The 22,143-nt window shown below is 35.5% G+C and overlaps 1 protein-coding gene across 6 annotated transcripts in view; it reads left to right on the plus strand.

Moving 5' to 3' along the window:
- The window catches only part of MKLN1 (muskelin 1), a 377,726-nt gene that overhangs the window by 252,432 nt on the left and 103,151 nt on the right, over nt 1-22,143 (plus strand). For all 6 annotated transcript variants that reach the window (XM_069588394.1, XM_069588395.1, XM_069588398.1 and 3 more), the window contains 2 exons: nt 8,491-8,600; nt 11,609-11,801. In XM_069588394.1, the coding sequence (XP_069444495.1) occupies nt 8,491-8,600; nt 11,609-11,801 (303 nt within the window). The remainder of the gene's footprint in view (nt 1-8,490; nt 8,601-11,608; nt 11,802-22,143) is intronic.

A 22,143-nucleotide genomic window follows, 5' to 3' on the forward strand; every position in this document is an offset into this window, starting at 1 on the left:
ATATGCACATGATTTGAGCCTTCATGTCATTTCAGCAGTCATTACTTAGAACTTCATATGTTTTTAATGGGCTTCCCAGGTGGCTCTGGTAAAGAATCCTCCTGCCAGTACAGGAGAAAAAGGAGTTGCAAGTTCAATCCCTGGGTCAGAAAGATTCCCTGGAGAAGGAAATGGCAACCCACTCCAGTATTCTTGCCTGGAAAATTCCATGAACCAGAGGAGCTTGGCAGGCTACAGTTCATGGGGTTGCAAAGAGTTGAATGTGTTATTTTTACTGCTTTTGCATTTGTAAGTGTTTTCACAAGTGGAATCTCATTTGAGCATTTCACTGGAAGATAAAAAATCTTGCCTTTTTTGGTTAAGGAAAATGAGACTTGAAGTCAAATGATGTGTCCCAGGGTATATAGCTAGTAAGTGATGGATCAAAGACATAGCATTTGGTATATGCTTTTGGATATGTGCTTATATTACTTTAAAGCAATAAACAGATGTTGTTTATGAAACATCTAACACTCTGTGAAATAGGTATATTATGCTCACTTTTCAGATGAGAAAACTGAAGTTTAGAGGTAGATTAAATGATTAGACCAAGACTGTACAGTAGAACATAGAGATATGATACAAACCTCAGTCTGTCTTTTTATGAATGTTGAATTCTTTTACTCTGTGGTGGGTGAAAGTTTTGTTTCCTCAAGTAGATTCTGAAATCCTTGGTGATAGCAACTGTCTTCTGTTTGCTCATATTTCAGAAGCATCAAGCAAACTGCTTGCCTCATTAGAGACATCCTATTTATACTTCTTGAGTTTATTATACAGAGATTTATAGGGATTAATCAGTGGCTGTGTGTTACATCTTTGTGTTCTCTAAACTCTTAGCATTTTCTTCAGTTATGAATATAGGCAGTAGCTTACAGTATTGGCGTTACCTGTGACTTGTTTTGGATAGAAGTTATAAATATTTCTCATCACATTACACTGTGGCAAATATTATATCTTTGAAATTATGGTAATTATTAGACCTGCCACTAGAATCTTGTTAGCTAATATGCTAATAAAAGCATATATATTTCTATATCATAATTTTGTATCTTAGTTATTTTTATAGCTATATTTCAATATAGTTTGCTTACTCTGAATCCTGTGTACTTTTCATTTTACATTTAAATCTGGGAGGAATTGGGTCACAGCGTTCATTGAATATCCAAGGGAAATCACCAAACAAAAAACCAAAGAGCCCATACTGGAGTGAAGTCTTCAGTAGGACTTAGTGTGAAAGTTGAGAGTTGGCCTTAGGAAGAAGCTTAGTTTCAGGTAAGCTTTGTAAGTAAAAAGAAAGTTTAGTAAGGAAGGAGAGTAGTTATTTGGGTGGTTAGATTCAAGAGAGCAAGTTTAAAGTTTAGAAGGGAAAACCTCAGTGGGCGATTAGATTAGATGGCTGAAAACATAAAGTTGAATGGGATAAGGTTATTATTTATATGGTGACTAGAAAGATTTGTATTAGGAAATAAGGTGATGTGAAGGCAGAAGGAAGTACTGATTTTTTGAAAGGATTCTGGAGGAGTTCTAGTTTTTGGTAGATGAGATGACTTAGATTTCTATGAATTTTTTTGATTTCTGTAGCCTGAGTGGGTGTCGGAGGTTCAGAGAGAAGCTTTAGCTTTGACCGGACTCAACCTGCATTCTGGATCCTCAGGAGTCTGGAAGTCTAGGATGAGTACTGTGTCTTGTCAGAGGGAGGTGGGGAGGTGGGGGAAGAACGTACCCCAGTGGTGGTTTTCATGATAGCATGTAGAGAGAGGTAACTTTTTTTTTTTTTTTGAGAGGTAACATTTTAAAAGCATACTATTAAGAAAATTATTATAGGAGTAGGAGTTAATAATACTAATATATAGCATTTATTGAGCACCTACCATGTGCCAGTTACTGTGCTGAGTGTTTTGTGTATTTACTGCATTCATTCATTTTAAGTAGAGTAGACGCATTCTTTCAGAGAGGTTAATCTTGAATTTTTACAGTCTTGCAAAGCTTTTGACTGTGTGGATCACAACAAACTGTGAAAAATTCTTCAAGAGATGGGAATACCAGACCACCTGTCCTCTTGAGAAATCTGTATGCAGGTCAGGAAGCAACAGTTAGAACTGGACGTGGAACAACAGACTGATTCTATATAGGGAAAGAAGTACGTCAAGGCTGTGTATTGTCACCCTGCTTATTTAACTTATATACAGAGTACATCATGAGAAATGCTGGGCTGGATGAAGCACAAGCTGGAGTCAAGATTGCTGGGAGAAATATCAATAACCTCAGATAGGCAGATGATACTGCCCTTATGACAGAAAGTGAAGAAGAACTGAAGAGCCTCTTGATGAAAGTGAAAGTGGAGAGTGAAAAAGTTGGCTTAAAACTCAACATTCAGAAAACTAAAATTATGGCATCTGGTCCCATTTTTTCATGGCAAATAGATGGGTAAACAGTGGAAACAGTGTCAGACTTTATTTTGGGGGGCTCCAAAGACACTGCAGATGGTGATTGCAGCCATGAAATTAAAAGACGCTAACTCCTTGGAAGGAAAGTTATGACCAACCTAGATAGCATATTGAAAAGCAGAGACATTACTTTGCCAACAAAGGTCCATCTAGTCAAAGCTATGGTTTTTCCAGTAATTGTGTATGATGTGAGAGTTGGACTATAAGGAAAGCTGAGCACTGAAGAATTGATGCTTTTGAACTGTGGTTTTGGAGAAGACTCTTGAGAGTCCCTTGAACAGCAGGGAGATCCAACCAGTCTATCCTAAAGGAAATCAGTCCTGAATATTCATTGGAAAGAATGATGCTGAAGCTGAAACTCCAGTACTTTGGCCACCTGATGCAAAGAGCTGACTCATTTAAAAAGACCCTGATGCTGGGAAAGATTGAAGATGGGAGAAGAAGGGGACAAGAGAGGATGAGATGGTTGGATGGCATCACTGACTCAATGGACATGAGTTTGAGGAAGCTCCAGCATGAGTTTCAGGAAGCTCCAGGAGTTGGTGATGGACAGGGAAGCTTGGCGTGCTGCAGTCCATGAGGTTGACTGAGCAACTAAACTGAACTGAACTGAGTAAGAGTAGATGCACTCTTTCAGTGAAGTTAATCTTGAATTTTTATAGTCTTCCAGAACCTGAGCTTAAAATTACTAGCATCTTCTAACAGCTGTTTAGTCATCTAGACCAGAGCTTTCCAAATGAATACTGCCAAAGCATATTGAATGTATATGTACATATGTACATTGACTCCCCGCCAATCCTAGAATCACTGAATCCTAAAACCTAGTGTGCTTGTGTACTAAGTATCTTGTCATTTTCTGTGCATGCCATTTTATGAAAATCTGTGAGAGGTATTGATCCTGATCTTGTCTTTGTCTGATTATCCCATTGGAAGAACTGATAGTGAATCTTAGGATACAGTCTTAGCCTTGGGATGTGAGGCGTTTCTAAAAAAATTTTTTTATTTGAGGTGAGAACAAAGGCATCTTTTATTAGGGAGCAAGGAAGGTGTGCTTGGCGCTCCAGTTCACGTTTAGATTGCTGATATACAACACAGATTGGGTCTGATATTCAGTATTAGTGTTGTTAATGCCACCAAAAATCATTTGTGTATATTTGAAATGGGTATGTATCATTCTCCTCATCCTGTATATATGTTTTCAGTTTGTTAAAAATTCACTGTACTCTTTATTCGTCTAATATAAGATCTTGTGAGATGATTTCCTAATTAACCTTCCTCCCACAGTTGCTTATAAGGATTTAATAAATGAACATTTTGCTGACTTGAATAGATGTAATAGGAAGCTTTTTTTCCTCCTGATTTTATTGAAATTGGAACTTAAGAATGGATTTCAGATCACTAATAAGTTACACTTACAGACTGTTTTCTTGGGGTCTCGGGTTTAGAATGTTGTTTTATTCTGATGTTTATACTGCTTAATGGTTATTGCTGTGATGTAGTAGATAACGCTTTTAAAATGGTACTTCTGAAAAAATGCACACCAAAACAGTGATGATAATTCAGTATTTGTTGGTATAAAACTTTTTGAAGTTTGTGCTATTTGCACATATAAGCTGAAGGTCATGTTAAACGTTCCGGGAACCCTGTGTATATCCTGCTGCTTTTCTCTGTCTTTACTCATCCAGCATCCTTTAGATGGCAAAACAGGAAAGCATCTGACCTAGTACATCTTAGCTCTGCACTGAGCCTCATATGCTAGGAAAGAGCAGTGGACTTGGAAATTAGTAGACCTGATATTAAATATTGTAGATATTTTGTTTTGATACTTAATCAAAAATTGACAAGTATTAGTTTCTTAGTTACATTATTCAGTCTGAACCATGTTGGTGTGATACTAAAATCCATTGTTCTGTTTTGTACCTTGAACCAGTCTTTTATCCATGTATGGTTTTGTAAAATCATTTATTGGTAATTTAGAAAATGTGATTCACTGAGTTATACAAATCTTTCAAATGTTGGAACATTTCTTTTTTTTTTAATTTTAATTTTTACTTTATTTTACTTTACAATACTGTATTGGTTTTGCCATACATTGACATGAATCCGCCACGGGTGTACATGAGTTCCCAATCCTGAACCCCCCTCCCACCTCCCACCCCATATCATCTCTCTGGATCATCCCCGTGCACCAGCCCCAAGCATCCTGTATCCTGTATCAAACATAGACTGGCGATTTGTTTCTTACATGATAGTATACATGTTTCAATGCCATTCTCCCACATCATCCCACCCTCTCCCTCTCCCTCAGAGTCCAAAAGTCTGTTCTATACATCTGTGTCTCTTTTGCTGTCTCGAATACAGGGTTATCATTACCATCTTTCTAACTTCCATATATATATGTGTTAGTATACTGTATTGGTATTGGTGTTTTGGGAACATTTCACTATATAATATTTTTTAAAAAAAATCACACTTGTTATTATTACCACCAATCTTATCAGAAAAGTATTGGAAAGTAGCTCAGCTCACAATGCTGAATACTGAATTTCCGAAATTCTAATTTTTCCTCAAAAGCTTGAATTTTGTCCGTGGCAACAAATACTGTTATTTGTTGTCTTTGAAATGACAGGTAAATGTCTGGCAGATACTGAAATCTAAATACTAGATGTCAGCTTTTCTTTTAAGAAAAAATAGTATCCTACAGAGCTATTTCAATGGCTGTTTCGGCTCACAACTTACATAGGTTCTTTTCCTTGAGAATGCCATCGTACTTTCATGTGCAGCAAAAGTACTTTTTGTACCACACGGAACATTAAAATGATGTGTACTTAATGATAGGAATTTACTAAAATTAATTTTTACACATCATCAGAGACATTTTTTCATGTTTTAATCATATTATTTTAATTAGAAGGATGAATGTACAATTAAGCATTGCAGTTAAAATTAACATTAAATTGATAATGCAGTCACGATTTGAGGAGTTTATGTTGCGTTTTTAAGTGTATATTACATACAGGCAAAATGACATTTTATTAAAAAAATTTATGTGTTTCTAGGAGCTATGAAAGTGAGCATCATTTAAGAAAATTTAGAAAACTTTTCACAAACCAAGAAATAAATTTATTTATATATTTACTTTTTATACTGTTTATTGAAGTATACTTGATTTATAAAATTATATGGATTTCAAGTGTACAGTGTTATGATATAATATATCTTATGGTCCATTTATATCTTATGGTCCATTTAGACACGACTGAGCGGCTTTCACTTTTCACTTTCATACATTGGAGAAAGAAATGGCAACCCACTCCTGTGTTCTTGCCTGGAGAATCCCAGGGGTGGGGGAGCCTGGTGGGCTGCCATCTATGGGGTTGCACAGAGTTGGACATGACTGAAGCGACTTAGCAGCAGCAGCAGCAGCATGGTCCATTTAAAGTTATAAAATGTTGGCTATATTAGCTGTGTAGTAAACTATATTGTTGTAGCTTACTTTATTTATGTTATTTTCTTTTTTATGGAAAAGCATTTTATTTTTTTAATAAATTTATTTTTAATTGGAGGATAGCTGCCATACAGTATTATGCTGATTTCTGCTATGCATCAGCATGAATCAGCCATGGGTATGCATATGTCCCCTGCCTCTTGAACTTCCCTCATACCTCCACCCCATCTCACTATCTAGGTTGTCAGAGAACACTGGATTTGCGCTCCCTGCATCATACATCAAATTCCCACTGGCTATCTATTTGCAGAAGACATTCTTAAATGAATTGTCTTTTTGTATTTTAACTGCAGGTGTGTGATGGCGAGGAATACAGTTCAGTTCACACTGTATTAAGGAATGAACACTGGAACAGTCTCATACTACTACTTTTATGGCACTACCAAGATGCCAACAGTTTTATTCAGCATTGCCTTTGTACCATGAGTGCAAATGTCAGTACAGTTTAGGAAAAAAAGAAAAGGCTATAAAGCCTTAGTCTTATTACGAAAAGTAGTTCTGACCACATGGGACCTCCTGAAAGGGTTGTGGGAGCCTATCAGTCACAGGTTAAAAACTTCTGTCTGCTGTGTCCTGTCATTACTGATGTGAAATGTTATCTTGATTCTATGAAATTCCTCTGGATTCTTCAGAGATTTTTGGATACTTTTGTGCTCCCGTAATGTTACTTTGTTTTCTTTCACTAATACCAAACTTAAAATTCCTGTATCTTTTAGTATGTTTATTTTCTTATTATTTGTATTATTTTAGATATTTTGTCTTGTTGATATTTTTCATATCAGCTTGTCTGATGTCCAAAAAATAGGATCTGTACCATAAGGATTATGAGATTACATTAAATTTATAATTAATTTGAGGGGAATCAACATGTTTACAACCTTTGAGTTTTCCCATCTAGAAACATATTAAATGAAGTATTTATGTTTTAAAATTTTACTACCTTGCATATTTTAAAGTTTATTCTGAGATATTTTAAGCTTTTTCTTTTTTTCTTGCATCAGTTCAGTTCAGTTCAGTTGCTCAGTCATGTCCGACTCTTTGCAACCCCATGAATCGCAGCACGCCAGGCCTCCCTGTCCATCACCAACTCCTGGAGTTCACTCAAACTCACATCCATCGAGTCAGTGATGCCATCCAGCCATCTCATCCTCTCTCGTCCCCTTCTCCTCCTACCTCCAATCCTTCCCAGCATCAGAGTCTTTTCCAGTGAGTCAACTTCACATGAGGTGGCTAAAGTTCTAGAGTTTCAGCTTTAGCATCATTCCTTCCAAAGAACACGCAAGGCTGATCTCCTTTAGAATGGACTGGTTGGATCTCCTTGCAGTCCAAGGGACTCTCAAGAGTCTTCTCCAACACCACAGTTCAAAAGCATCAATTCTTCGGCACTCAGCTTTCTTCACAGTTCAACTCTCACATCCATACATGACCACTGGAAAAACCATAGCCTTGACTAAACGGACCTTTGTTGGCAAAGTCATGTCTCTGCTTTTCAATATGCTATTGCATATAAACTTTAAATAAAAGTTTTTCAGTTAAATGTCTTGAATTTTTTAGGTAGATAAACTAAATCATCTTCAAGTGATATTTTTTTCTCAATTTGCAGGGGTTTTTCCTGATTGCACTGGCTAGGATCTCCCATATAGTGCTGAATAGTAGAGATATTAGGCCTCTGTCATGTTCCTGATTTGAGTGGGAATACTTAATGTTTCTCTGTTAGTTTTTTGTTTTGGTTTGGTTTGTTTGAGGGGGGTGGTGGGTTGAGGTTTTGATACTTAAGAAAAAAATCTAGGTAGCAAAGTTTTCTTCTGCCTCTGTTCCTTAAGAGTTTTGGGTTTTTTAAATAAATTTTATTAGTTTGCTCTTAGCATCTGTTGAAGTAATCAAATGTGCTTCTCTTTTACTTACTTAACATAATGAATTACATTAATATCACTCCTGTTGAACCAACCTTCCATTCCTTGAGCTAATTCTATTTAGTGCAGTGAAAACCTGGTAGAATTAATTTGCTTTTTAAAAAAAATCAGTATTATTTAAAATTTTGAATATATACTCAGAGCTGATATTATCCTTAAATCTTTTCTCTTCTGGTTTTGTTTTCTGGGATATGCCACTTTGCTAAGCAATTGAAGTTTGTCTCTTTCTGTGCTCTGATACAGTTTAAATTATAAATAACTTTTATAGTAATTATTTGTTTCTTGTGGCATTGATAAAAACTAACCTGCTAAAATAAATCATCTAGCCCTGGCCCTGTTTTTGGGGGGATAGATACATGACACTTTGAATATATCCTCATGTTTTTATAATTAAAGTAGCCTCATAATGGCATAGATCATACATTTCATTTTGCTACTGTGGCCCTAGCACCAATAGTACAGTGCTGGGCATATAGAAAGTATTCAGAAAATTTGCTATTAACTTTGAATTGTTGTTTTACTTTGCTAAAGTTTTATTTGAACTATGTTGTTTTTTTTTTCTTTCTTTTTTCCCTTCTCCAAGTTCCACTCTTATCATGGGGACCCAGCTTCAACTTCAGCATCTGGTATGTTGAACTTAGCGGCATTGATGATCCTGATGTAGTACAGCCCTGTCTCAACTGGTATAGTAAGGTAGGACCGTATTTTAAAATCCTGATTTTATGTTTCAGATGCCTGTAATAGAGAATTGTGTCATGCTCTTGTCTTGAGATTAATTTAAAATATTGAGAACAGCAATGATAATTAAAAAGATGAATCAGTGTTTATTGAACATTTGCATTTTGCCAGGTTATTACGTTCTTTGTCACTTATTCACTCATTGCCACTGTATGAGATAGGTACAATTATTATCCATATTTTACAGATGATGAAGTAGAACACAGAGAGGATGAGTATTTTGCCTCAGGACACACAGCTATCAAGTGCTCCAGGCAGTGCATCAATGCAGACAGGGTGGCACCAGAATCTGCTATTACATTAATATACCAAATCTGTATTGATAGAAACATTTATACATAGTTTTCAGTGGGATAGTTGTGGTTCTGGATTGCTCTTATGTATTCCTCCTTTGTGTTTATGTTGAGTAAAATAGCAGTGTTTACTTTTCCTTTTAAAGAACTAAAATTTGAGATAGTTTCTATAAATAGTGTGATCTTATTCTTATAGGAAGTATAAAGATAATATTTAATAATTTTATTCATAGGTCATTTTATATAATAAATGCAACCTGAGAAGTATGAATTTAAATTATTAGGAAATGAGTCCTTGTTTTTTTTTTGAATACCTTTAATGTTTCGTCTTTGTTTCTGATGTATATCCATTTAACTCTTTGGCTGTGTTTTTGTTGAGGGGAGGTCTGTTTCTCCTTAGGGGAATGATAAGCTTTAATCTAATCACTGCTTCTGGACTTCTTGGACTGAGCTGTCAACTCATCTGTTAGGAGGTTGGAAAACAATATAGGTTCTTTCTAAGTTGTTTTTTTTTTTTAAATAGAATTTCGGTTCTTTTCTGGTCAGTGTAATTGAGGAACTTTTTGTTTGACTAATTTATTGTGGGGATTTGATTATATTCAATTTAAAGTAGATGCTGGGTTTTTGTTTTTCTATATTTTTAATATATTTTCTGGGATTACCTGTAATATTCTAAATTATTTCAAGGTTGAGATGATATTCTTAAACATTAAAAATGATAATTACAGTGTTGTACATAGAACAGTGCTTAGCAGATACTTACAGTCTTCTAAATTCTGTTGGTTCTTTTTTTAAAAAAATTAATGAGTAAGGATACTGGAAAAATTTTTCTCTTTAGCCTCTGATATGTACATGTGCTTTCTTTAATATATTCACAAATCACTTGATACTTTGAGAAATTGGCGATTGCACCTTTCCCCCCACAACATTGTGGACAGATTGTATTTGAGAACTTAAAATTGTTTGGTCATTCTTTCGTCAAGTTCTCTGTGTTATTGTAAACCTTTAGAAATTAAAGTCAGCATGATAACAAGGTATTACTGTTTAATATGGTTCCAAATAGTTAGGTAAATCTTTATTTAGAAGCCACTCCACTCCAGTACTCTTGCCTGGAAAATCCCATGGACAGAGGAGCCTGGTAGGCTGCAGTCCATGGGGTCACTAAGAGTGGAACATGACTGAGTGACTTCACTTTCACTTTGCACTTTCATCCATTGGAGAAGGAAGTGGCAACACACTCCAGTGCTGTTGCCTGGAGAATCCCAGGGACAGGGGAGCCTGGTGGGCTGCCGTCTCTGGGGTCGCACAGAGTCAAACATGACTGAAGCGACTTAGCAGCAAGCATATGAAGCTATTAATGTCAAGTTAGTTTGTATATAAATTATTCTTGTTGATTGATGAGGGAAAACCTTGCTATAGTGTTTAAGAAAAAGTGTTTTGGTAACCTGTCATTAATAAAATATCAGAGACTATAAACTGATTAGTATTTTGAGTCTTGTAAATTTTCCTACCTTATTAAACAGTAATGCTGACAAGTAAATTATATTTTTATTTGGTTATTATGCATTGGTTCCATGTCAGTTTGTTGTATTCTTATTTAGGAAATTTGTGGAAGTCTTATAACTTATTCTTTGTTTAAATAATTATTTATTTTTGATTGATGATTGGTTTACAGTATTGGTTTGATTTCTGTCATACATCAACATGAATTACCATAGGTATACATATGTCCCCCCTTCTCCTGAATCTCCCTCTTCCCTTTCGCCCATTCCCACCCCTCTAGGTGCTTACACAGCCCCAGTTCGAGTTCCATTGGCTGTCTATTTACACATGTTAGTGTACATGCATCCGTGCTGCTCTCTCCATTTATTTTACCCTCTCCCACTTCTCCCCTGCCCTTGTCTGTAAGTCTGTTTCCTGTGTCATAACTTATACTTGAAGTTAAATTTTCTTTTAAATTCTATATGTGATCTTGTTTTTTGGCATTCATCTTTTTAGGGAAGAGACTTAGTACTTTAAATATTTCTTTTTGGATTGTAATTAATTGAGATTTTTTTACTTTATAGCTATTTAATCAATGAATTAGCTCAGGGTTGGTAAAAAATTATGAAACTTAAATAGTTTCTCCCTGATGATTTTGAGTCATAAAACCTGTTTGTGAATTTGAAATACATGAACATTTGATAATATTTGTCATTCAACTAATAACTTATTACTTCTGTGCTTTCAGTACCAACGTTGTAGCCCAATTAGTAAAAAGCTTGGAAGCTATTATTTTTACCATCTTAAGTAAGACTTGATAAATATTTTTTCTGGTTCTTTTCTTGAAAGTTCAGAATTAGGCCTGGTTTCATCTTTTGTTATCTTTTATCTTCATGAAATAATATGCCAGTAATATATCTGTATATCTTCATCTCTTTAATATCTTTCTGCTGTATACTTTGTGACCTTTGGCAAGTTATTACAATTGACTAAGCTTCAGCTTTGCCATTTAATAGTAGAATTAGTAATGATACTAATGAATAGGGTTAGTACAACGCTAAGTTATGCTTAGTATGTTTAGTTAATGTTTAAAATGCTCACTTTAGGTTAGTAATTGTCACTTCTTATTTCCTAAAGTAATAACTAACCAGATCTCTTTTTTTCATACCTTCTCTTGTGTTCCAGTAGTACCGTGAACAGGAAGCTATTCGTCTTTGCCTAAAACACTTTAGACAACATAACTATACAGAAGCCTTTGAATCACTGCAAAAGAAAACTAAGATTGCCCTGGAACATCCAATGTTAACAGATCTGCATGATAAATTGGTATTGAAGGGTGATTTTGATGCCTGTGAAGAATTGATTGAAAAAGCTGTAAATGGTATGTCATAAATACGTAACTTAGATTGGTTATTAGGGCGATTTTTAAGTATATACAAGAAACAGGATTTTTTTTTTTTAAAGAATATATAAGTTTATGTCAGTTCTTAGTTTTCTTTTCTTTTTTCCTTCTCCTCCCCCATCTTTTTACTCTAAAGATTTAGTTCCTTGAGTTAGGGACTTACTTTCTTTAAGACAGGTCCATAACGTGATAATGAAACTTGAAAAATAAGCAAATAACATACTTGAACTCACGTATCTAAATTTAAGTTTTCATCTTGGAAAACCATGTACTTACAGATGCTAACATTGACTAGCACTGAGCGACTTAGAAAAATTCTTTTAATGTTACCATCAGTACCAGTAACCTATTCCTTTACATATTTTTGTTGATAATAAGTTGTCATTTTTTAAATAGTGTAATTTGGGGCTTCCCTGGTGGCTCAGATGGTTAAGAATCTGTCTGCCAGCACAGGAGACCCAGGTTCAATCTCTGGGTCAGGAAGATATCCTGGAGGAGGAAATGACAACCCACTCCAGTATTCTTGCCTGGAGAATTCCATGTTCAGAAGAGCCTGGCAGACTACAGTCCATGGGGTCGCAAAGAGTTGGGCACCACTGAGCGCCTGATATATACACACATACAATTTGGGGGTGGGGAGTGCTTGGATAAGCCAAAAAATTTTATTAGTATACAGTTAATAATGATATAGTTGATAATGAAGAGATTTGTATTAGAAACATTGTCTGTGTAATGTGAATGCTACATAATTGCTAACTTTCTTGGCTAGCCTGTGATCTGATTCTGAAAGAAATGTGAATGTTAGAGCATAATATTGTTGTAGAAAGGAGAACCCCTTCCAGGGCCTGAGAGTGGGCTCTTGTTTAACACTGGAAAATGAACTATCCCAGGAGACACATGTGCCAACAGAGCAAGAGACTTTATTGGGAAGGGGCGCCCAGGCAGAGAGCAGTAGGATAAGGGAACCCAGGAGAACCGCTCTGCCATGTGGCTCGCAGGCTCAGGTTTTATTGTGATGGGATTAGTTTCTGGGTTGTCTCTGGCCAATCATTTCAACTCAGAGTCCTTCCTGGGGCCACATGCATTGCTCAGCCAAGATAGATGCCAGTGAGAAATCTGGGAGATGGTGGGACACACGGTCTCCTTTTGACCTTTCCCAAACTCTTCCAGGAAAGAGTGGTAGGTAGCTTATTAATTCCATGTTCTTTACTACGACCTCCTGTTGTAAAATAACTCATGCAGATGGTTACTATGCTGCCTGACCAGGGTGTGTGTTTCCCCTAACAATATAATCTCCCAAGGTAATTGTTTTGGAGGATGATACCAATTAAATATTTAAGGTCTTGTGTTTTGTTATTTAAGGAACTCTGTCTTAATGCTTTTAAAAAATTTAACTGTCATAGTAACAGAGTACAGAGTAGATGCTTGTGTTATAATGAAAAATAAGTATTTGGTCTTTTCTGTTTCCTGGCACACAACTCCTAAAACCCTTGGGATCTGCAGAGTGATGTGTCTTCTGTATGCTGAGATGACTGGTGCTGAAGTCCCTAGGTAACTTCAGATCTCCATCAAGATCAAACCATGTGATTCAGCCCCATCCCTGATCTCTGGGGAGTGAAGCAGAGTCAACTATGGTGTTCAGTCACCTAAAACCATGTTTTAATCAGTCATGCCCACCTGATGGTATCTCCCCCAAAGCCCAGAACAGTGGGGTTCAGACTACTTTAGTTTGATGAACACATTGAGGTGCTAGGGAGCGTGGCATGAAGGGTATGGAAGGTACACAAACACACACACTTCCAGTCACACACACACATGAAGCTGCACACACTTCCAGTCAAACACACACGAAGCTACACACACTTCCAGTCACACACACACACCCTCTACCCTCGTACCTTGCCCTACAGTTTTCTTCCATTTGGCTGTTTCAGATTTGAATCCTTTATTATAAACCAGTGATAGTAACTAAAGTACTTTCCTAAATTATGTAATTACTCTAGACTCATTGACTCTGAAGGGTGCTGTGGGAAACCCCAATTTACAGCTGGTAGGTCACAAGTACCAGTGGAATGGAATTTACGATTAGAATTTGAAGCGAGGATAGTCTTGTCAGACTAAGTCCTTTAACTTATGAGATCTGACACTAACTCCAGGGAGATACTGTCAGAATTGAGTTGAATCTCTGTTGGATATCAAGTTGGAATCAGAGAATTGGAGAAATGGTTGGTGTAAGGAGAAAACCCACACATTTGGAGTCAGAAGCACTGTGAGTGAAAAAGCTTAATGCTCAGTATGAAACTTGTGAAATGATGCAAAAAGTTATATAGAAATCCTATTGCTTTAATAGAAACAAAGAATAATAAACTTTCCTGGTCCTCTTTTCATATATTTTAATCTTATCACTATCTTTCATTATTATTAGGCACTCACTTATCAGAGTTGTTGTTCTTGTTCAGTCACACAGTTGTGTCCGACTCTTTGTAACCCCATGGACTGCAGCACGCCAAGCTTCCCTGTGTATCACCAGCTCCCGGAGCTTGCTCAAACTCATGTCCATTGAGTTGGTGATGCCATCCAACCATCTCTGTCATCCCCTTCTTCTCCCACCTTGAGTCTTTCCCAGCCATCAGGGTCTTTTCCAGTGAGTCAGCTCTTCACATCAGGTGGCCAAAGTATTGGAGCTTCAGCTTCAGCATCAGTCCTTCCAGTGAATATTCAGGACTGATTTCCTTTAGGATTTGGTTGAATATTTTACAGTTAGAGAAACAGAACCAGTGCCGCCTTTGAGTTTATAAATTTAAAGTTAAGTTAAAATGAATTGCTCCCAGCTTCACTGTGTAATAACAACAAACCTGCCTCTCAACCTTAGGCATTGTTACTGTTTATCTAATTGATGATGATACTTTCAAATAAATGATTACTGTGTTTAAATAGAATATACTTTGGACTATATACAAATAGAACATATATAATAATCTCTTATAATCAAAATGCTACTAATGAAAGTATATATGTGTGTGTATATATATATGTATGTATACCATTTCTGAGAATGAGTTTATATTTTTTTAACTTTGTAGATGAAGGCACAAGTAACTTTATGTTCTAAGTCTTTTTATGGCATTTAATATTTTGTTAAGGTAAACAACAGACCCACCAGCAATTTTATGTAATTAGCTAAAAACAGGTTTTAGAACTGCCTGTTTAGCAATAGACTCATTTAAGAGAAGTTAAAATCATGTGTAACTCTGCTATTGCAGATAGTTAACTTATCCTTCTGACTCTAGGAAGGAACCAAGTTTAGGGAAATTGGTAGTAACTATGCTTGAGACTTAAAGCCAAGTCATACTTTTTTTACACTTCACTGGCCTGGAACAGTGTTTAGTTAATAAACATTCCTTCCAGGGTTATTCAGTTTGCTGCTGACTTCACTGATGATGATTTGTTGGACAAATAAGGAAGTAAACACTGCAAAGTTTTTTGGCTTGTGCTCCATTAAAAACATAGTAGAGAAGGGTAAGACGTTTCTGCCTGATCATAAGAAAGTCTAGGGAATCCAAAGCATTTTTCAGACTTCTTATGGTAGAGGAAATAAAAACTACTTTTAGTGTATTTGATGTATTAGTATGCTCTTCTTCAAGTATAGTCTGTATTTTAAGAAAATGTTGGGCTATATTCATTTCTTTAATAGACTTCCTGTTTGCCTAGAAACTTCCTTTTTTGTTGTTCAGTCACTCAGTCGTGACCGACTCTTTGCAACACCATGGACTGCAGCATGCCAGGCTTCCCCTTCCTTCACAACTCCCGGAGCTTGCTCAAACTCATGTCCATTGAGTCGGTGATGCCATCCAATCATCTCATCCTGTGTTGTCCCCCGCCTTCTCTTCCTGCCTTCAGCCTTTCCCAGCATCAGGATCGTTTCCTGTGAGTTTGCTTTTTGCACCAGGTGGCCAAAGTATTGGAGCTTCAGCTTCAGCATCAGTTCTTCTAATGAACATTCAGGACTGATTTCCTTTAGGATTGACTTGTTTGATCTCCTATATTTTATAGGCTTATGCCCTATATAAATAGGGATAGGGTAGAATCTACATATTTATGCTTTCATGACATACCTAATTAGACTAATACCTATTAGACTAATTCACATAAAATGTTTAGGATTTAACCTTTTCTTCCTGTTTTCTGAATAAATGTAAGATGTGAATTATTTCTTTCTCAGATGCTTGGTTGAATTTACCATTGAACTATCTGTGCTTGAGATTTACTTGCAGGAATAGTTTTAGGTTACCAGTTCAATTTCTTTAAACTTTATAGGACTATGCAGAGTCATTTGATTGGTTGATTGAGGTTTAATAAGATCACCTAAAATTTCAAACTTACTAGCATGAAACTGTACCTGATACCCCCCATTATCTGTTTAATGTTTGTCGGATTTCTTAAACTATGTTAATATTTATTATTTATGAATTATTTCTCCCTCCCCAATTCATTACTTTTACCATAAGTTTATCTTTTGAGAGAACCAACTTCTGGTTTGTTGATTCTTTATGTTAACTTTTATGTCCTTGACTTATACTCTGTGTTTAATATTGTCTTCTTTTTCTCTTTGAGATTAATATGCTTTTTATAATTTACTGAGATGGATACTTAGCTTTTTAATTTTCAGACTTTGTTATTTTCCTGTTATATGCATTTAAGGACATAAATTTCCCTCTTCTTATTTTTTAATTGTGCTATGAACTGTTTTAATTTTTATCCAGTTCATTAATTTCATTAGGAAATGATACTGCTCTTTTGTGAGTCATAGTTATGTAAGAAATATAGTTTTTAATTTCCAAATACATAAAGGTTTTCTGGCTCTTTTCTTTATTACTTCTGTCTAACTAAATGCATAGTGGTCAAAGTATATTTTGCACATTCCAGTTCTTCAGAATTTGAAAAGACTTACCATGTTGCCTCCTTTTTCAATTTTTATAAACATACTATGTGCACTTGGACGGAATCCAGTCTTTAGTTGCTGGTGCGGTGCTTCATCGCAGTCCAGCTAGTCTAGTCTGCTGATCATGCTGTGTAAGTCTGCCTTCCTAGTAAAGTTTCCATCTGATTCTCTTAATTACTAAGAAAACGTGTTAACGCTTCCAACTATGATTATGAAATTCTCTCTTCATATAATTCTGTCAGCTTTTGCTTGGTATATTTTGAAGCTATATTACTAGATGTATACAAATTTTTAATTTTTTAATTTTGGATGAAAGCTTTTGTATTAAAGTATATTTTTATCTCTAGTAATGTTTTTACCTTGAGGTATAGATTGTCTTACATTAATATAACTGCCTTTATTTGGTTAGTGTTTACATAACATATCTATCTCCATGTTTTAATTTCAAGCTTTCTGTATCCTTTTTTCAGAGATGTATTGCCTGTAAATTTAGTTGGTTGTTTAAAAAAAAAAAATCTGTCTTATTTTGATTTGAACATTAATTTACTTACTTGATCGAATTACTGGTAAATATATGAGTTTAATCCTACCATTTTACTGAAAAATTTTGTCATGTCCTTTATTTCTTCTCTTTGGTTCTTATCTCTTATTTTTTTTTTTTTAATTTTAACCTTTCTATTTTTTCTTTATTTATTTGGAAGTAGTGCAGCCTGTTTATATTCTTTTATGGTGAGTCTGTAAATGACTACAAATATAAATACTTAACAAAATTTATCAGTACAAGAATGTAATAGACTTTCAACTCCCATCTACTTACATTCCAGCTCATATGCTATTGTTCCTTATTTTCGTCCTATATTCAGAGATCCTAGAAGACATTACTAATCTTGATTTTATAGTATCCATTAATTTTATCAAATTTTACAGATTTTTTTGCTGTGCATTGCAATTTGAATCTTTGATTTTATATCTAAGATCATATTCCTTCTGCCTTAAGCACATCCTTTAGAATTTCTTCTAATGAAGATTAACTCAGTTTTTGTTTGCTTGAAAATTTGCCTCTTTTCTCGAAAGATATTTTACAGGGTATAGAATTCTAGAGAAAATGGCAACCCACTCCAGTATGCTTGCCTGGGAAATTCCGTGGACAGAGAAGCCTGGCGGGTTGTGGTCCGTGGGGTCCCAAAGAGTCAGACATGACTGAGTGACTAACATTTAACTTACATGGAATTCTAGATTGACAGTTATTTTCTTCAAGTACATTTTGGGTATCATTTCACTGTTATCAGTTTTCATTATTGGCAGTTTCAGCTATTGGCTTTGCAGTCTGTCTTTTTTCCTATGGCTGTTTAAATATACAAGTATATTAGCTATACCTTTGTTTTAGGTTATTTTATAATTATGTAAATAGGGCAACTCCAGTGTGGTGACCCTGTTAACTATTATGTATTTTGGTTTTCTTTCAAGTTAAAGGTACATTGCCTGTGTATTTTTCATTTCTTTCATTTTCTCATTTTAATTGCACATTTATGTTTAATTTTTTAAGCTTCTCTAATATCTTTATCTCATTTCCATTACTATATTGTTAATGTTTTCTTTCTTACTTTGATCTTCATTTCTGTTATGTATTCTTCTTTTCCTTTATTCCTTCGACTCTGACGTTCATGTTTTATTTACCTTTGTTCTCAAACCTTATCTTTTATCTCTGTTTTCTGTTTGTATTTCTAACTGTGCTAATATTGTATAAGAGAGTTTCTTACTTTTTTATCTTCATGGAAAAGTATTTGGCCATTTTCATCTATTACATGACTACGTTTTAATGTTGAATCAGATTTCTTTTTGCCACTTCAAAACTTTTTCTTCCTTTTCTTTTTTATATCTTCATAAAAATCTTTAATTGCTTGTTTTTGGCATTTAGTAATCTTTGAAAGAAATAAACTTTTCCTGTTTTAAATAGGCTCGTAGGACTGTGTTCTAGAACAGAAAGATTTTTTCTTATGGTGTTGCTTTTCTCTTGGGACATTGTTTCTTCTCAACAGTACTCCTAATGCAAAATCTCTCTCTCTCTTTTTTTTCCACCAGACTGCTTCCGGAAACATGACTTGTTTCCCTAACTCCTGTTCATTCATGTCTTTTTCTTAAAATTAGTTTTCATTAGTGTATAGTTGCTTTACGGTGTTGTGTTAGTTTCTGCTGTACAGCAGATTGAATCAGCTATTTGTGTGTGTTATTTGCTCAGTCATGTTCAACTCTTTGCCATTCCATGGACTGTACAGCCCACCAGGCTTCTCTGTCCATGAAATTCTCCAGGTTAAGAATACTGGCGTGGCTATCTGTTCCCTTCTCCAGAGGATCTTCCTGACCCAGGGATTGAACCTGAGTCTCCTGCATTGCTGGCACATTATTTACCATCTGAACCATCGGGGCCTTTGTACTTTTGTTTGTGCTGTATTTGCCATCCCTGATTACTTCACCTTTTTATCACCATTTGCTTCCAGCTCATTCCTCAAGGCCAGCTCTTTCAAGCTACTTTTCCAGAATTATTCCTGCACTTCAGTTGCTCCTCCATCTCTTAATTTCTGTTTGCCTTTATGCCATTTTTCTTATTTTGTATATAAAAAATTACTAGTTTTCTTCCATATACAGTTCCAAATATTATATCATTTTTATATTATTATATATCATTATTATATCAAAGGCAAACATGCTATCTACTGTAATAAATACTATGTTGTTGAGTCAGTCGCTCAGTCGTGTCCAATTCTTGGCATCCCCATGGACTACAGCACCCCAGGCTTCCCTGTCCCTCACCATCTCCTGGAGCTTGCTCAAACCCGTGTCCATTGAGTTGGTGATGACATCCAACCATCTCGTCCTCTGTCATCCCCTTCTCCTCCCGCCTTTTGTCTTTACCAGCATCAGGATGTTTTCTAATGAGTGGGCTCTTCACATCAGGTGGCCAAAGTATTGGAGCTTCAGCTTCAACCTCAGTCTTTCCAATGAATATTCAGCGTTGATTTCCTTTATGATTGACTGGTTTGATCTCCTTGCAGTCTGAGGGACTTCTAGAGTCTTCTCCAAACCATAGTTCAAAAGCATCAGTTCTTTGGCACTCAGCCTTCTTTATGGTCCAGCTCACACATCCATACATGACTACTGGAAAAATCATAGCTTTGAATATACAGACCTTTGTTGACAAATTGTTGTCTCTTCTTTTTAATACATAATAAATACTATATATGAATTAATTTATTTAATTATCATACCTACTTTCTAGGCAAGTATTGTTATTTCAATTTAATAGCTGACATTGATTAAGTAATTTGCCTAAGACAGTGTACTTAGTAAGTGGCAGGGCTTAATTTTAAGTCTGTTCACTTTACCACTATGCTTTGCCATCCAGGTAAATATTTACTGGTTTAGTTTCCCCCGTATTTATTGTTGTAATGTAAATTTTTATAAGTTATGTATTTCTCTTGTCAGAATTTGATCAAACTGCTGAAATGGATAATTTTAAAAAAAATCTGTTTTACCCATCCATTATTCTTCTTGAACTATCAAAAACTTTTTTATGCTGTACTTATAAGTGAGTTTTTAATCTTATAAAAAAATTTCTGTGTTGGTAAAAAATCAGTTTGATAAAAGTTTGAATGTAGGCCCTAATACTGTATTCAGTACTTCTTTTTTTAATCTTGGATGAAGTTTGACCATAGTATTTTCCTTTTGATTAAAATTTCCTTCCTAAGTTGCTTTTTTTTTTCAACCATGTCCTTTTTAAAAGAGTATTCATTCTTAGAGACAGAATCAGCTTGTGCCTGGTTAAGACTTTATGAAATGTGTTTATTATAGTCGTAATCATACAGAAAAAATGAGATGGTATTGGGCTGGGAGACTGTCAATAGTTTGAGAATTGTTAGCAACTAGATCTTAGTGTGATTTCTCCGAAGTCATAATTTCAGTTCTTTTTGATAGTTTATTCTTGGCAGACCCTTCTGATTTCCTGGTTTAGGTTTTTGTCAAAAATAGACATATAGGAATATTAGCAACTGCCTGACTTCTTAAAATATGAAAATAATCTTTTAAGCTTGAATAGTTCTTAGCCGTTTAAATGCTGTACTTTTTTTGTTTGGGAACTTTTAAAATAATATAACAGTTGTTTTCATAGTTTTGTAGATGAGAATGTCATTGTTTCAGTAGAAAGCTCAGTTGTTTGTGTTCAGTCATTTAGAATATATACAAGTAAATATACCAGACGAAAGGCTTATTAACTAAGCAAGACCTTTATAGAATTAGAAATTTTGTAAACATAGGGAAATTATTTGGGCAGCAGAGGTGTAAACTTTTCATTTGTTATTAGATCTTGAAAGGAGTTCTTTAACATTAAAACAAGGAACTGAAAGCAATATATTTTGAAAACATCTTTACCCTGCCTTTTTGTTTTTTTCTATTTTTTAATGCGGGATCTTAGTTCCTTGCTGCTGCTGCTGCTACTAAGTTACTTCAGTTGTGTCTGACTCTGTGCGACCCCATAGATGGCAGCCTACCAGACTCCCCCGTCCCTGGGATTCTCCAGGCAAGAACACTGAAGTGGATTGCCATTTAGTTCCCTGAACAGGGATCAAATGTATACCTCCCATAGTGGAAGAGTGATGTCTTAATTACTGGATGGCCGGGGAAGTCCCATCTTTACCCTGCTTTAATAATGTTTATAGCATTTTTATTGATCACCTCAAGTATTTCAAGCTTATGACTGTTTAATTTTGAAAATTTTAACTTATCCTATTAAAAAATAAAGGTTCTTTAGCGTGTCTCCTGGAGAAGGCAATAGCACCCCACTCCAGTACTCTTGCCTGGAAAATCCCATGGATGGAGGAGCCTGGTGGGCTGCCGTCCATGGGGTCGCAAAGAGTCGAACACGACTGAGTGACTTCACTTTCACGTTTCACTTTCATGCATTGGGGAAGGAAATGGCAACCCGTTCCAGTGTTCTTGCCTGGAGAATCCCAGGTGCAGCGGAGCCTGGTGGGCTGCCGTCTACGGTGTCGCACAGAGTCAGACACAACTGAAGCGACTCAGCAGCAGCAGCATGTCTCCTATGGGTTTGAAATGGCTGTTCACCAAGAAAACAGTATATTAATAAACTTTATATTACTATTCTTTTTGAGGACATGAAAGAAGATTCTTAAGCATTTTATTTCATTGAAATTAGCTACTAAATATAATTTGCTTCAGATCTAATCTGGACTATTTAACGATAACCCAGTTTCTCTCTCAGTAGGCAATAATATGTATTCTAATAGATTAAATGAGGGTAATCTTTAATTTATCATGTTTCTCTGCAAAATGCAACATTTAAGTAATTTTAAAATTTTCAGTCAT

The sequence above is a fragment of the Ovis canadensis genome, chromosome 4 (genome assembly GCF_042477335.2).
Source record: "Ovis canadensis isolate MfBH-ARS-UI-01 breed Bighorn chromosome 4, ARS-UI_OviCan_v2, whole genome shotgun sequence".
NCBI lineage: Eukaryota > Metazoa > Chordata > Mammalia > Artiodactyla > Bovidae > Ovis > Ovis canadensis.